The sequence below is a fragment of the Limulus polyphemus genome, unplaced genomic scaffold (genome assembly GCF_000517525.1).
Source record: "Limulus polyphemus unplaced genomic scaffold, Limulus_polyphemus-2.1.2 Scaffold3254, whole genome shotgun sequence".
NCBI lineage: Eukaryota > Metazoa > Arthropoda > Merostomata > Xiphosura > Limulidae > Limulus > Limulus polyphemus.
In genome coordinates, this window is record NW_013668864.1 from 21,586 (window position 1) to 38,079 (window position 16,494).

The 16,494-nt window shown below is 30.6% G+C and overlaps 1 protein-coding gene across 3 annotated transcripts in view; it reads left to right on the forward strand.

The window, feature by feature from the left end:
- The first annotated feature begins 748 nt into the window (after positions 1-748).
- The window catches only part of LOC106468995 (probable tRNA N6-adenosine threonylcarbamoyltransferase), a 64,048-nt gene continuing 48,302 nt past the window's right edge, over positions 749-16,494 (forward strand). The window contains exons 1-8 of one of the 3 annotated variants that reach the window (XM_022397391.1): positions 794-840; positions 991-1,087; positions 2,653-2,797; positions 3,546-3,665; positions 4,523-4,624; positions 5,182-5,255; positions 10,259-10,354; positions 10,723-10,772. In XM_022397391.1, coding sequence (XP_022253099.1) covers positions 2,683-2,797; positions 3,546-3,665; positions 4,523-4,624; positions 5,182-5,255; positions 10,259-10,354; positions 10,723-10,772 — 557 coding nt within the window. In that variant the 5' untranslated portion in view covers positions 794-840; positions 991-1,087; positions 2,653-2,682. Of the gene's footprint in view, positions 841-990; positions 1,088-2,652; positions 2,798-3,545; positions 3,666-4,522; positions 4,625-5,181; positions 5,256-10,258; positions 10,355-10,722; positions 10,773-16,494 lie in introns of all 3 variants that reach the window. The other 2 variants (XM_022397392.1, XM_013929452.2) reach the window with 2 other exon arrangements.

The window sequence follows — 16,494 nt, forward strand, 5'->3', positions numbered from 1 at the left end:
TACTTATGGTGCCTACTGTTCGCTTGACTGAATTATCTATTTCTTCAATCTGTCTGCATATCTCTTCAATCTATCTTCCCATCGCGGTGGTTTTACTCGCCAGGCTTATATATTAAAAAGAGGGCGTCTCGAATGCACTCAGGCCTTCATGATCCTTCTAGAAACTCCAGCGCTCATGCTCCCAGCGTCGCGTGACTTCCGCTGTTGTAACAAAACAATAAAAGAACAAACAGTGAAAGTAATCGAAATTATCTAAAGCTTGAGCCGGAGTTTAATTAAATGTATTTAATAATTTAATTACATACAATGTAAGATCAGTTATTATAAATATAATTAGTTCTAAAACTAAATCAATCAAAAATTGCCAAAAATTGAACTTATTTGTATTTTTGAGTAATTTGCGCTGTGCTCACTACAGGGATCAAATCCCGAAATTTAGTGTTATAAACCTTCAAGTTTACTGCTGAACCACCATATAATAACTCCCGAAATAATAACTCAATTCGTAGAATTATAACAAATTGTAAAGTCTACAAAAAGATTTAAGAAAATGTTGATTCAATTGCTTAAGTAATACCTGTCAGAGTTTGTAAATCAATGAAAAAAAGGTAAATAAAGGATATGGACTTCTAGATATGGACAAAAGTTTCACATGAGTTATATATTGGTTGTATCTTTCTGCCAAGTTGACAACAGAGACATCACTGAACAAAATAAGAACAAAAAGTTACCAGATTAACATTGTATAATTTAACTCAGATGGCGCTAAGATACACTGATGTTTGAAATAGTAGGGGAATTACTGTGAACCAGCGTGGTTTAATCTGAAGAATTTAAAAGGTTGATTCTAAGTTTTAATACTAAGAAACAGCTGCTAGTTGGGATATTTCACTAGTTAACATTTACTATTGATATATTTATATGTATTTTTCTTTAGGTATATATATGAGTTTTAGTAATGAAAAGTGTCAATTGTTATTATCTTGGTAGGTCGGAGATTTGAAATTTATGACAAAAATTGTGTACACCGAATGTGACTATCGATAACAGTCAAATGTAACTTAGTCATCACTCAGTGAATGGAAGTGTGAGTGGAAATTTGATTTAATGTTATGGAAAAGGGAAAGGAACGTACAATTTAGATCTCGAATTATAAATAATAGAAACTTTTCATTTGAAGTAAGCCAATTAAATTTCACATCAGAACTAGAACTTGCATATAAAAGTAACTTGGTGAATGTATAGCAATAGCATAATGTCTAACTATAATGGCCAAATACCCATACAAGTCAAGAATAAAATATTTATTATACCCGTAATTAAAGAATGTTCACTACTTTACATAAATATTACATTCGGTTTGCAGGAAATGCAGCATTATGACCAAGAAACAAGAAGTTTGGGAAAGAACCAGAAATTTAAAACAAACACAACAAATTATTATAAAATCTTCAAAATACAACACTTTCAAACTGACTAATTAACTCATAGCACTTAAAAGCCTTTTATAAGCTTTAATTGAGCTGATCAAAAACTTCACATCCTAGAATCTAGAGCATCATTGATTCCCCACTTAAGTTTCTGTGCTGGCCACTGCTATTGGTGACAGTAAATCATTCCATTATACTTTTGATTAAAACATAGTTTTAAAGTTTAATTTTATTATTCAAAAGAAGAGTTTTAAACTGTTCCTAACACAATAATAGAGCTAACCTCTTCTTTCAATAAAAAATGTGACTGGAGCTTCCAATTGAAAATAATTGAGTAGTGACAAAATACCTAATGCTTAAGTACATTAAAAGTAATTGTGCTTTGCTGAAAGTTAATCATGTTTGATGTTATTTGTTTGAATAAATTTATTTCCCTTTAACTGCATTATTTAAATTTAAAAAATTAGGTTTTTTGGGAAATTTGTATACAATGTATTTGCAATTTCTATAGTTTTTACAAGCTACAATATATAATTCCTTATAAATACTCTATGAAGAAAATTACATAAGATGCATGAAATTCTACTGCACTGTATCATATCAGAAACCATAATTGCAGACATATTTCAGTAATTTCTTAGGTCAAGAGTGTATAATGGTTGGGGGGTTGGGCTGTGGATCAGAAATTCCCAGGTTTGCTGAACACATTAAAATATTTAATTACGAATAGTTGTGTAGTCAGTAGATGGTGTTGGTTGCTTGCATTAATTCTGATTAGCATGAGAGGGCCCATGCCTGAACCTTGGGGTTTTGACCCACTGTTTAGCCCACATTTCACACAAGATGTCGTTCAGGTTGAAATAGTAAATGCCAGCAAATTTATAAATTTGTTCTTCATTTTCAGATCAAGCATATTTGTTTTTTTATCGAACTGCACTTTACAAGAAACAAGTGAGAACTTACTGTTATGGAAATGTTTCAGTATTTAGCTTTTGTACAGTAGTTGTGCAGAAATAGTGTTTACAACTTTTCCTTCAAGCTTTTAGCAATTGTACAGAAAGTATTTACACTTCTCACCTTAAACTTTGAGAGTAACTGAAGCAAGTTCACTAAATTGGAAAGTTACAATTGTATTACAAAGTGTTATGCTGTTGGACATTCATATATGTTTTTTATGTGCAATCAGAATAAACTGAAGGTGCTTGAATTTTTTTATAAATAGTTTCAGTCACTTGGAGTCGCTTTTGTAACCATGACAGTAGTCATTGGGTTTGAAGGAAGTGCCAACAAGCTTGGTATTGGAATAGTAAGAGATGGAAAAGTTTTGTCTAACCCTCGAGTGACTTACATCACTCCACCAGGAGAAGGTATAGTACTAAATCTTTAACTAATATAAGCAATGTACATCTACTTAACTACAAAGTTGTTTCATTAGTAAAAAAATTCTTTACCTAATATAAGCAATTTACATGTACTTAACTACAAAGTTGTTTCGTTGGTAAAAAACTTCTTTTAACTAATATAAGCAATGTACATCTGCTTAACTACAAAGTTGTTTCGTTAGTAAAAAAACTTCTTTTAACTAATATAAGCAATGTACATCTACTTAACTACAAAGTTGTTTCGTTAGTAAAAAACTTCTTTTAACTAATATAAGCAATTTACATGTACTTAACTACAAAGTTGTTTTGTCAGTAAAAAAACTTCTTTTAACTAATATAAGCAATTTACACGTACTTAACTACAAAGTTGTTTCGTTAGTAAAAAACTTCTTTTAACTAATATAAGCAATGTACATCTGCATAACTACAAAGTTGTTTCATTAGTAAAAACTTCTTTTAACTAATATAAGCAATGTACATCTACTTAACTACAAAGTTCTTTCGTTAGTAAAAAAACTTCTTTTAACTAATATAAGCAATTTACTTTTACTTAACTACAAAGTTCTTTCATTAGGAAAAGGTAATTATATATGTAGGTTAAACAGAACTTATTATTAATCACTCCCTTTAAATAAAAAATTACTAAGTGTCTTTATTATTCAAGAAATGTGTGTTCTTATTTGTGTAGTTCTAATGTTTTTGTCAATATAACTGATTAACTTTTTCATTTTAGGTTTTCTTCCACGAGACACTGCAAAACACCATCAAGCTCATGTTTTGGATGTTCTAGAAAAGGCATTATTAGAAGCAAATGTGAAACCAAGTGAGATTGATGTTGTTTGTTATACAAAAGGTTTGTATACTGTACTAGAAACACTGGCACAGAGTGAGTTACTTAATAAGTATGTAAGGATACATGTAATATATATGAAATGAATTTTTATCATGTTTATTAACAGTACAAAGGCTTCATATATACTTAATATATTCTCAGTACAAAGGCTTAATATAGTACTTTATTCACAGTCATTATGAAGACTCATTTTCAAAGCTAAGAGTAAATATTACACTACACTAGTTCAGAATTAGTCTTTGTGTGAATTATTTATGAGAGTTAATGTACTCATTATTCTGTTATTTTCATAGAAATGAGTAAAAACCCTATAACTCGAGCACTTTTGAAAGATGAACCTTTCTTCTTCAGGGGCAAACTGGTGTAATTGAATGAGTGATATGTATAAAGTGAGTTTAGTGATGTCATGAATGTCATCCGGTTTTCCAGGAAATGTTTAATCTATTTTTTTATGTACTGTTGTAAGCATCTCATTTCTGGTACAGTTTAGCCGATGGTGAGTGTGTATGTGAAAAGGTGTTAGGTGTTTTACTTTAGAAATGGCTAAATATATGTATATTTAAAACTATACTTATGTGTTTAACTAAAATAAAGGTGACACCTGGAGACTGATTGAAAAAGATATGTTATTTTTCTATCTGCTTTAATATTGAATCATGTTTCAATGGTGATGAGAGTAACATCGTTAATGGAATGACCGGGTTGGTTAAAGTGTTGAGAAACAGGGAGATCTTTTTCGGTGTTAATAGAAGATTTATGGTTATAGGGTTTTTACTCATTTCTATCAAGACTTCTTGAACCTACATGTTTTTCTAACATCGTGACTCTTATTTTCATGTAATTGTTACTGATTGCAGGTCCTGGTATGGGGGCACCCTTAGTGTCTGTAGCTGTTGTTGCCAGGACTGTAGCTCAGTTATGGAACAAGCCTATCATTGGAGTTAATCATTGTATTGGTCGTATCTTTTATGTTTTGAATTGCAGTCAAATGTTGATACAAAAGATATAAATTCTTAACTGAATCAGGTACATACAAAAACAATTAAACATTACCAACAAAAAACTTGTATGTATAGATAAAGCATCTTTTCCGTAACATAGAATATATACATAAATAAGTAACTGATAGTTTTACATAGATGTATGAAAAGAAGTCCAAAATGAAAAGTTTGTAAATATCAATGAAACAACTGCACAAGAACAAAGGACATGGGAAAAAAGAAAAATGCAATATAAAAGTAAAGAAAACAGAGCATTGGGTTTTTAGATAATTGATAAAGGCACAGACTAAGAAATACATTCTGAGTGTGTAAAAACACATTTGCAGTTTTTGAAATAAATAGTACAGATCTGTTCTGAATGGAAATTTTATGCTGCAAATAACAGCTAGAATATTAAAGTTAGTTACTTAAAATAAAAGAAAAAGTTTTGATAATTATATTTATTTGATAATGTTCTAGTGCTGTAATCATTTTAATAATGTAAAGTGTTATACAGAGCTTAACCCTCAAAACAGATATTGAAATGGGACGTACTATAACAGGTGCAGAAAATCCTACCGTGCTGTATGTTAGTGGAGGTAACACCCAAGTATGGAGATTTCATTCTATGTCATGTTTGAAGTGTTTTCAACTGTCATTAGATATTCCATGTTTCCTGGTAGCTTCCTTAGTTTTTATTTCTCATATAAAAATTCTCTCTTTTTCTCCATTTAACTAGACTTACATATACTTCACTTGTATGAAGATGAAGGAAAGATAATGTGAAAACTTGAGTAGAATTTGAATTAGTTATTCATATGTTGTAGTTACAGTCTTATTTTCATTGTATGTTAAAGTAGGTATAAAGTTTAATGTTTGGTCACAAATCATATTTATGGGAAAAGTTTAGTTGATTTTTACTCAAATTCACAATATGTAGTTTCAGCATTATTAAACTAAAGAGATGTGCAACTTTAGAATGTAATTAAAATTGAAAAAAATAAATAGAAAATACATGTCAAAAACACACACAACTTTATTATCTGAAGATAAAACCAAAAAATTTTGTTAAAGACATATTCATGAAAATTTTACTTGTTTCAAACCTTGTTTTTTTTTTGTATACAAAGTTTTTAGAGCTCAGAATTAGTTGTCACTAAATGATGAATTGCTAGTGTTAAACCAGTGACCATGAACTGGCTATTTTTTTTTTTGCTGGTTGGTTATGATTATAAATATTCAGACAAGTTGTTAACATTATTAAAAAAGCACAACATTTATGATAAAACCTATAATTCAGTAGTCAGTTGATAAGTCTCTTCTGATAACTTGTTGATAATTTTTCAGTGGGATTCCCTGTGTTTTAAATAGCAAGTGAGAACATAAGTGAAGTGGCATTTCAGCTTTTTTATACCTGTTTTTTCATTTTGTATTAAGAAATGTGGTTATTATCATAAAAAACAGATCTAAAATAAGATATGTTAAAAATAGATTTGAAAACACATTTTCTGTTTATGTCTGTTACATTGTAAGGTTATGTTACTCATGTATCATTTTTTTTTTTAAATTTTGTGTGTAACTTTTAAAGTAACTGACAGGCATTTATCAGTAGCCCAAAAAGTTAGTTTCTAGTCCTAATGTCATAATTCAAATACAGTACCTTTCACCTACCATAATTTGTTGATATTCTGTTTTATATTTTCACTGATCTCTACTTTCTCATAGTGGTTTTGATGTTTAGACCTTATGGGAAAATCCTAGTCCATTTGTCAACATTTTGTTTTATGTGTCAAACATTATAAAAGCATCCTTACCTTATTTTGATGCTTTGTTAAATTTACACTTTGTCATTCTAATGGAGACCCTTTCACCCTAAAATGACACTGTGGAGTTAACAGTTACATGATCCTATCACCCTCAGGTGACAGTGTCAAGTGGACAGTTCCATTTAGGTTAGGATTGTGGTCAATCAGAACCATCTTTTTCAATTTCATCCATTCAGTTTATAGTTGTTAGAAAGAGCTCATTTTACACTATAATCTAAGAACAGTTATTTTGAAGTTAGTGTTAAGTTGTTATGATGTAATTGCTTGTACTGTTGTTGGCTGCCTTGTTCACGACAGCACTTCGGTTGTTTCATACCTAAATATGTTATAGTTAATCAGAGAGTTAAGTTGTATTTAGGTTTTTCTTTTATATATATTAGTTAATTACACATTATTTGCATTTTAAAATTTATATTTGAAAGGTTTAATAATTTTCTAAATATAATCTAATGTAACCTTCGCTCCACAAGTCTTAGAACATAAAGTGTGTACAAATCGATTTTGCCCAAGGCTAAAGTTTTTCTGCTGTTCGTACCATTTTGTTGACTGCAGGCATCCATTGACACGTGTTACCATAAATAATTAATGGTAAATAGCAGGAAAGGAAAAAAGATATTAAAACTAAACTATTAGTTCAAAGGTAAAGACATTAAATTATGCATATAAATCAAAGACGATATTTTCAGACTATTCTATGAAGGTAAGTACATATTTCCATTTCTTAATTTTAAATATTTCATTGCACTGTACATTAATGATAATAACTAGAGTTAGTGATGTAGTAGAGAAAATGGAAAATTAAAAACGTAAAAATATACCTGAAAAAACTTTTGATATTCATTTAAGAAGTTCTAGATGTTTTGCAAATTAAATATGAAACCTGTAAAATAATAAATAGTATTTTTATACTCAACATGAAATGATGAACTTGCAGATGAACTATTCAGAGTCTAAGTGCAAATAATTACATTAAATAACAAATTTTTATTAGAAATAGTAGAAAAAATCTAAATTAAATGTTTTATTTTTCTGAAACTTCATTTTTTTAGGGAAGTACTTGTCAAATTTCATCCACTAGTTTTATTGTTGTTAGAAAGAGCTCATTTTAGACTATAATCTAAAATAAGTTATTTTGAAATTATTTCATAGTGATAATGACAAGAACATTCTTGAAGTTTGGAAATAATTTTAAAAATATCAAATGTAGGGCCCTGTGAATCAAAATTTTTTTTTTTTCAAATTGAATCAGATAGGCTGTGCATGTACAGATTATATGATATATAGGCTGAAATGGTTTCTTTGTTTATGTAGAGTAAATATTTCTGTAAACAAAAGATAAAATGTACTTAAACATCTGGAAGAAGAATGATACGAAAGTGTAACAAAAGTGGAAATAGGTTCCAGTATATAGAATCAATTAGCAGCTAAATTTTAAAGTTTATCGGAAGAGATGTAGATTTGAAAATATCAAATCAGAGCCATATCTAACAAATTGAATTGAATCCTTAATCGACCCAAACCTCGAAGCTTTGCATGGCCATAATCAAATGCAGGTTAAGTTATAGTTGGTCAGTGATTGAGGAGTAATCTTGTTACAGTGGTGGATTGATTATTGAATTAGTGAGTTTTTTAGTGAACATGTCTTTGCTTACTCTCCTGCTTTTTTCTTCTTAACCCAGAGTCTTCTCTTCACATACCTTTCTTATTCAAACTCATGATTCTTCCTTTTTTGTTTTGATTATCCACTTCAAGTAATCTTATTTGCTGTCACTTATTCTCACCTTGCTTCCAGTTAACCAGTCTACAATTTTTTTGAAGTTCATTCTTATATTTCTATCTGTGGAGCACCTGATAGGTTTTTTGAAGCTTAGTACTATTCTTAGGCTTTCTTTTTTACAATTCAGCATCATCAGGCTGGGATCTTGTTTACTGTTTTCTGTAGTTCCTCATCACGTGATTTGCTTGTTATGCTAAGAAGCTTTCTCTTTCTAAACAAGAATATTATCAAGGAGATCAGTCCCAGGTAGTTTTAAATTTGTTTGTCTCAATTGATTTCTTTCTGTTTCGTGTTTTCAAGGTGGTATGTTTCCTCATTTTTTATTTTATACAGTAGATTTTTTATTTCTATCTTCTTGCCTCATTCAACTTGTGTCATGATTTATGGGGACAAGATGTTATTGTTCTTCTATTCCTTGCATTTTAGGCCCTTGGTTTTAAACAAACATTTTCCACCTTAATTAGTTAACTTCTTCCTGTTCATGTGCTTGGTTTAACACTCAATGGATAAGGCATCTTATTAGCCTTTTTGGATTGAATAGTGGGAATTTCCAAGTTTCATCTGTAAATATGCAATTTTTTTATTCATTTCTCAATTACCATTTGAACCTGAAGCCCTAAGTCTTTGGTTGAAGATTTTTTAAAAATGTCTTTCACATTCTTCGTCTCTTTTTTGCAGGAAACCCAATCCAACGCTATTTTTATCTGAAGGTTTGTTTTTATGCTCAAGGTTTTCTTCAGTAGAGAAAGACAGTCTTGCTTTTCCTTTGTTATTTACCCCATTTTTTGAGGATGAACACCCATCAGACACCTTCAACCTGTTATCTCTCATGTTTGGAAGATAATATTTACTGGATTTTCCAAATTTGTTCTCTTCAGATTTGTTATGTATTGCTTCCTTGGTCAGTTTTATGAAACATATTTCTGCATCTAGTTTATAGAAGTATTTTTAGATAGTCTTTGTCTGCTTCTGGTGGTAGTAACTGGATACCAGATAGACTTTGATAGTGTGAATCGTTTTGCTTTTTTTACTATATTGATTACTTTTAGTTTTCATTCCTCACTGTATAACACTCATGGTTTATTTGGTTGATTCCTGTTTAATGTTTAGTTTATTTCTGTTTATAATTTAGCTGATTCTCTTTGTCCTCTTACTGGACAGATAAGAATTGGGGTTTTGTATTTTTTTTTTCCACACTCACTGGATTCCTGTTAGATGGCATTATGAGAAATAGTTACCTTTTTTTTTTCACCCTTTATATGTCAGGATAAGGAACTTTGAACACTTTCCTAGAAGCTTAAATCACATTTTCAGGTAGATAAAAGTAATGCAAGACGTTTGACACTCTCTGGGCAACTTATATTAGAAGTTTGTAAACTCTATTGTAGTTTAGTATAATGTGGATTGCCAGTGGTGTCCTTTTGGTAAGCAGTTCTACTTAGAGAAGCTCTAACATATCAAGTCTCTTGCTCCTTGATGTTATTGTCCTGGGACCAGTAAGGGAACTTAGAAGGCTCCAGGCTATTTCTATCACTTCATATATTTGGTCAGCAGCATCAGATATATTGTTTATTGTATTGCTGTTGTATTTCCATAATTAGTTTCACTTCCCTGGAGTGACTCTTACTAATGGATCTGGCAAAAAGATATTGCAGAAGTAAAGCTGTTTATTTTAATTCAGTAGTGTGATTTGAAAATTAAATTAAATAGTCACTTTTGTTTACAATATTATGCCGTTGATTCTAGATTTAGAGACAGTAAGTACCATCTATATTCAAGATGATTGGAATAGGATATAAATCATATGACAAATCTTGCTGAAAGTTTGCAGTTTATGCAACTTATGTCTAGGAGATGAGGAACAAAGTATTGAGAACAGTGAAAAAGTTTTAAGATTTTAATTTTGGCAAAAAGTCCAGGAGAATTATGTATAGTTATGGCACACTTTAGTCCATTTTAAAAAATAACAATAATATTGGTCATTTGACAGTGTTTCTGTTTGATTTAAAGGTAATTGCTTACAGCCAGAAAAGGTATCGAATTTTTGGTGAAACAGTTGACATCGCTGTAGGAAATTGTCTAGATCGCTTTGCCAGAGTTTTAAAGGTAAGAAATGATTTATCTGAGATGAAACTTTTTGTTTTGATTTTTTGAATCACTGAGATTTTGAAATGCTTAAATATAATATATATATATATTTGTGTGTATGTGGAAAATTCTTATTAAAGTTCACAGAGAGAAGCAGAAATAGTATTTTTAGAATAGAAGTTTCTGTTAATGAATAGTTGTAAAATAAAAGAATAAAGGGTTTTTTATAACAGATGAATTACTTGTACCATATTCCATTATATAATACTTGTAAGAGTTTCATATCCCACTTGAATTTATTAGATAATTTATATTAAAGAAGAAATACTCAAATTAGTTTTGTTTCCATGATAACTTTTGTAAAGATTAATAACTATCAATTTCAGCTTTCTAATGATCCTAGTCCAGGCTACAATATTGAACAGATGGCAAAAAGGTAAGCAAATTATAAATTAGAAATATATCTTTCAATCATATATATAAACAACTATGTCTGTCTGTGTGAAACGCAACTTAAGTATCTTTACATACCAGTAGATGGCGTCAAAATACATTATTAGTGAAAGTTTTTCACCTTGGATAAGAGATTTTTAAAAATTTAGTAAAGTTTTGTAATCAATTTTTATGAAATGTAATACCTTTATGAACTAGCCCTTAACCCTCCAGTTCTTTACCTTTGTCATCACAGTTAATAAATCACAAGGTCAGACATTTAATCATGTAGAAATACTTCTTCCAGAACCAGTTTTTTTGCATGGCTAACTCTATACAGCTTTATCAAGAAGTGAATTTGAACATAACACCAAAATATACAAAAGTCCAAATTCTAATCAAGGACCACTTGCTTTTGATGACAAAGTATGCACACACAAAAATGTTTTTTGTGAAATAGTAAAATATGATGCTCAAATAATCCAGCTCATCGATAATATTATAAGATAATTCAAACTACAAATGTTTAGAAATAGAGGAAATAGTAAAACCAAAAGAAATGTTTAGTCAGAAAACAAAAACTGATTGTAACAAGGTATAAAATTCTGGTTCATCCATTTTGCTATGATGTTAACCCTAACAACTGATAAAATAGTCTTCAAAACAGTACTATCTTCTTTCACCCATAGCTATCTCGGGCTTGATTTACCCTCTAAGCATTGCTAAAATTTTCCACAGCACACCAGTCTGTTATACCCCTTCATTTTTGTGCCATTGCAGCAATGTGTGCTGGTCATATGACTACCCTCCACCAATCATACTGCACCCTCTTTTCTGGCACAGGTAGCTCCCCCTAACTTTGCAGTACATTCCTCACTTTCTTGATTGGTATTCTTGTGTATGGATGTGTATTTTAACTCGTTCTTCATGTGGCTACAAAATTTTACAAAATTATATCAGTTTCAACTTCTTGTGTTTGATTTCCATTGTTTCTACTCGTTTGTATTTTAAATGTTTCTGTTTTCTGAATTATACTTTGTTCATATGAATTCGAGATTTAATATGGTGGATGATAAAATTCCCGCCATAAGTAGACTATGGTTCTAACACTAGGCCCAAGTCTCGGGGGCCGACGATGTCTGCTGGGGAAGCACAGGCTTTAGTTTGCGGGGAGTCTTACATTCAGTCAGTGATTTTTCCCTTTCAAGTTATGATTTTTGTGCAGAGGTTTAGAATTACTGTGTGGAAAGTTTCTTTTTATGGCACTTTCCACCATGAGATCTGTGTATTTCTCACTCCCCATAGGTATACCCATATTTAATTAGTTTATGTGAGCTAGTGTGGATAGATCTAATTTCTGTACTCGATAATTTAGGTCATTCATGTCTTATCTACTCAGTGTTGGGTAAGTTAGATTTTTATACTTCTTTCACCATTTAGTTTAAACTTGCATTTGGAGTTTTTTTATTCCTTTATTTTATGTTTAAATTTTTACTTCTTTTCACTGCTGATGTTATTTAGTTTGTAAGTTATTTTTTCTTTACTATTAGTCACATCTAATTGGAGACTGGTTTTGAGTCAAACTTTGTTATTGTTAACTGGATGTCTTTTTATTCTCATGTTCTTCAGGGTAGGTTTTATTTTTGTGTCCTTTGTCTTATAGATTCTTTGAATGGATTTATAAATTCGATATTTAAGGCTCGTGTTCACTTCTCAGTTCCTTTAGTAGTTTTGTACTTTAGGTGCTACTTACTGTTTCATGTTTTTGTTCAAATTTCATAGTATTGCTAATTTATTTTTATGTACTTTGTATACTACACGTTTCTAAGTTTTGTTAGTTTGTTAGTAATGAGTACTTTATCAAAGTTCTTTAACTTATATGTCTTTTTGACTACACTTCATGACTGTTCTGTGTTTTCTACAGGTTCTATCTGTGGGTTTCTGCTTTCTGTTCACTCCCCCAATCTATTCTCTTTCCAGATCTCCTTCCCTCCTCCTTGTACCTTGTCCAGTCGTCTTGCTAAGTCTGTTCGAGTCACTTTACACATAGCAGGTATTGAAGGGGTGGTGCCCATTCAACTTGGATTTTACTCCCGTCTTTGTTTTGTCTCAAAAATAATGGGGGTTTGTAGTCCCATCATTGATCTCTCCTGGCCATATCCTTATCTGGAGATGCCTTGCTTTACCATGGAGTCCTTCCTCTCACTTTTAATGGGGGTTTGTACTCCCATCATTGATCTCTCCTGGCTATATCCTTATCTGGAGATGCCTTGCTTTACCATGGAGTCCTTCCTCTCACTTTTAATGGGGGTTTGTACTCCCATCATTGATCTCTCCTGGCTATATCCTTATCTGGAGATGCCTTGCTTTACCATGGAGTCCTTCCTCTCACTTTGATGAGTTTTTTGCCCCAGTGTCTTTTTTTCTTTTTTATCCTTCAATTCATCTATGAGGGTTCTGTCTTCCAGGTCTAGGCACTACCGTTCTGTCTTTTTTCAGCTCTGTATGTGTCTTATTGAGTGGTATGCTCTTTTGCATGACATATTCACTTGCTGGGTCTTTGGTCTCATCATTTCATGGATGACTGGCTCTTGCTCACCTCTTCCTGTGCCCAGTTAATCACTCACCTCCCCCCCCCATAAAAAAACCCTCCTGGATATCTTTTGTTTTGAGTGACAGTTTTGTAAAGTATAGATCTAAATACATTTGACATAATTTGAAACATTCATGAATCATGTTTGAAAAATGTTGAACATAAGTACACCATCTAGCAAGCTTTGACATCTCCGAAACTAGTATAACCCAATAGCACACGTTGATCAAAGTGTAAATTGAACTGGACCTCATTTGAACTTAGACTTTGAAATTAAACAATTTTGGGAATATTAAGTTTATTTAATAATTAGGTATAGCAAATCCAAGTTTTGATTAACCCCATTAATTTGTTGATAGATAATCTCATTAAAACAGAAAAATTCAATAAATTTGTATAACTTTGATTAGTTAAACCATTTAAAACTCTTGTAATAGGAAAATTTAACAAATTAAGCTAATTCATCTAACAAAGTATTGCACCATAACTTAACAATAATTACATAGCAGATTTGTTTCATATTTATTTTCTAGAACTACAACTAATGTCATCAATATTTGGTCTTGGAAGACAGTTTGATCAAAGTGTAAATTGAACTGGATCTCCCTTCAACTTAGACTTTGAAATTAAACAATTTTGGGAGAACTTGCATTTTAATACCAGACAGGAGTAGAAATTTAAAGGATGTATTAATTAATTGTGTGTTAAATACATGGGTCCAGGAAACTGGGAAAAGTATGTATATATTCAATTTGATTTTCCCAGGCCTGGAAATCTCTTAAATTTCATTTCAGTATTGAACAACTGGGAAATATCTAGGAAAACAAAAATAAAAATTGTGTCAGTTAGGAATGAATAATGGACAACTAAGAACCTCTGTTAGTTGTGATTGATTCAAAATTTAGTTTTAATCCTTTCACCTTTTTTGTGTTAGTCTTTTTTTTTTCCCTTTCTTCAAGTCCTTTTAAATGAACTTTGGAATTTAAGTTTAATTTTAAACTTTAAAGTTTAAATCTAATTTTTAACTTGGGCTTAATTATTTCTTTTCATTTATTTAACAAATATGCTAAATTCTCTTTCTTTTTGAGGTTAGTTTACTGTAGATTATTATTGTGTTATTACTGTTTCTTATGAATTTTAACAAAGCATTTCTCTGTTGTTAAATAGATCCTTTAGTTGTTTTGTGTTTTTCAGCTGTTTAGAGGCAACATCATATTTATCTAGTATAATACCATTATGAATTTACTGCTTGCATTTTGAAAATAATTTGAAACTTAGACTGATTGGTACTGAGGTTCAGATGTAGATTTTGAATGAATGGTGTTTCTTTAATACCCAATATTGGCATCAATAATACTTTTAAACTCATATCTCATCACTAGAACTTATAGGTACTCCATTACAGCTCTAAATAATGTTGTTAAGAATTTGCTACACTAGGCAAAAGGTTAATATTGCTAGTCCTATATAGCCTTGTCCACACCAAGTTATGAACTTTGAAATATAGGAATTAATTTTTATAATAGAAATAGCTGGTAACACAAAGTTTACACTTGGAAAGAGATTTAAAACTAGTTGTAGAAGTTTGCTTGCAACCGAAGACAAGTAAGTGTACATAAAAAACTGCATAATTTACTTGTGTAAAGTTTGTTATATATAATTTCTATGACAACATAAATAGATAAAATGGAAGAAATTTTGGAAGTTCTTGATCATTGCCATGATTATAAACACGATGTTCTAAAATGCATGAAACTACTAAAACCATTCAAATGTTCATCTGTGTAAAGTTTTGTAGTTGAATGCCTACAGTAATTCCACAGATTTGTCTGTTTAAAACTAACAAAGTATAATAAGCATATCTATGATATAGAAAAGGTTTATATTCAGTTTTAACCAGTTTTATTCAAAATAACAGTGATATAGGGTTAGCTAAGCTAGAGCAATCTGATCATAAATATTTACATAAAATACAAAATGAAGCCATTCTGTGGCAAATTAAGGAGAGTTGATGAAAGACTAGGCTAATATGTTCACACATTTAAATTACTGACAACTAAGTCAAATCATATTTGAATAATTTTATGTAAAAGGACATTTGTATAGAAGAATTGAACATCAAAACTGGTAAAAACTTCACTGTAACTTATAATTTTTCACAAATAGGGTTAAAGATTTCACTTAATATTCATGTTAACTTGTGATTATAATATTTGCAACAGGGTTTTAATGGATAACCAGTTTTATGCATTTTAGATTTTGTTACTATTAGTAGTTCCATATGTGCCCCCAGTGGCTCAGCTGTAAGTTTGAAGGCTAAAAACCATATTTTGATACCTGTAGTAGACACAGCACAGATAGCTTTGACTTAACAACAAACAAACAAAGCATCCTATGTGATGGCATCAAGTAATAACAACACTAAAAAAAACAATCTCGGCTCAAATAGCTCAAAAATTTTAAGGGTTCAAATCAGTCTTTTGAGACTTTGTTTATAATTATAATATTTGAAAAATATATCTGTATAATTTATTTTTTAATGTTGTATCTATACAGATCATTTATCCATGTTATTCTTAGAGTTTTGTAAGGTGAAATGTGATAACAGTAGATTGATTGACCAAACTGGTTGATAAGAGTGTATGTTGTAAGTATTTGTCACTTGTTGATCAGAGAATACCTAATTTTTAATAAACCCAAAAGATACAAAGAAAGTATAGATGGAAACTATCATTTATAAACATGAAATATTTGCATTATATGTATACATGTACATTTTATCATCATCGTCATACATTAATTCTGCTTGTTAGTATGCATTATAAGCATGTGCAGTAAGACTTTTACACAAGAGACACAGAAGTGCATTATGAACCTGACAACAACCAGTCTGCCTGCGGCAGAGAGCTACAAAGTTTAGTGAACAAGTCACTACAACTGCTCTATGAATGAAGGAATAACAACAAAAGGCAGATGTGAATATACTTTACTAATCATTTTGTAGAATACATTATAGGTTTATTTATCAATAGTATTAAGTACAATAAAGTTTAGTCCTAACTAAACTTACGTAAAAAACATCACAGGTTATAGTGTTAATTTATATCTTTATTGAATATAGGTCGTATTGTAT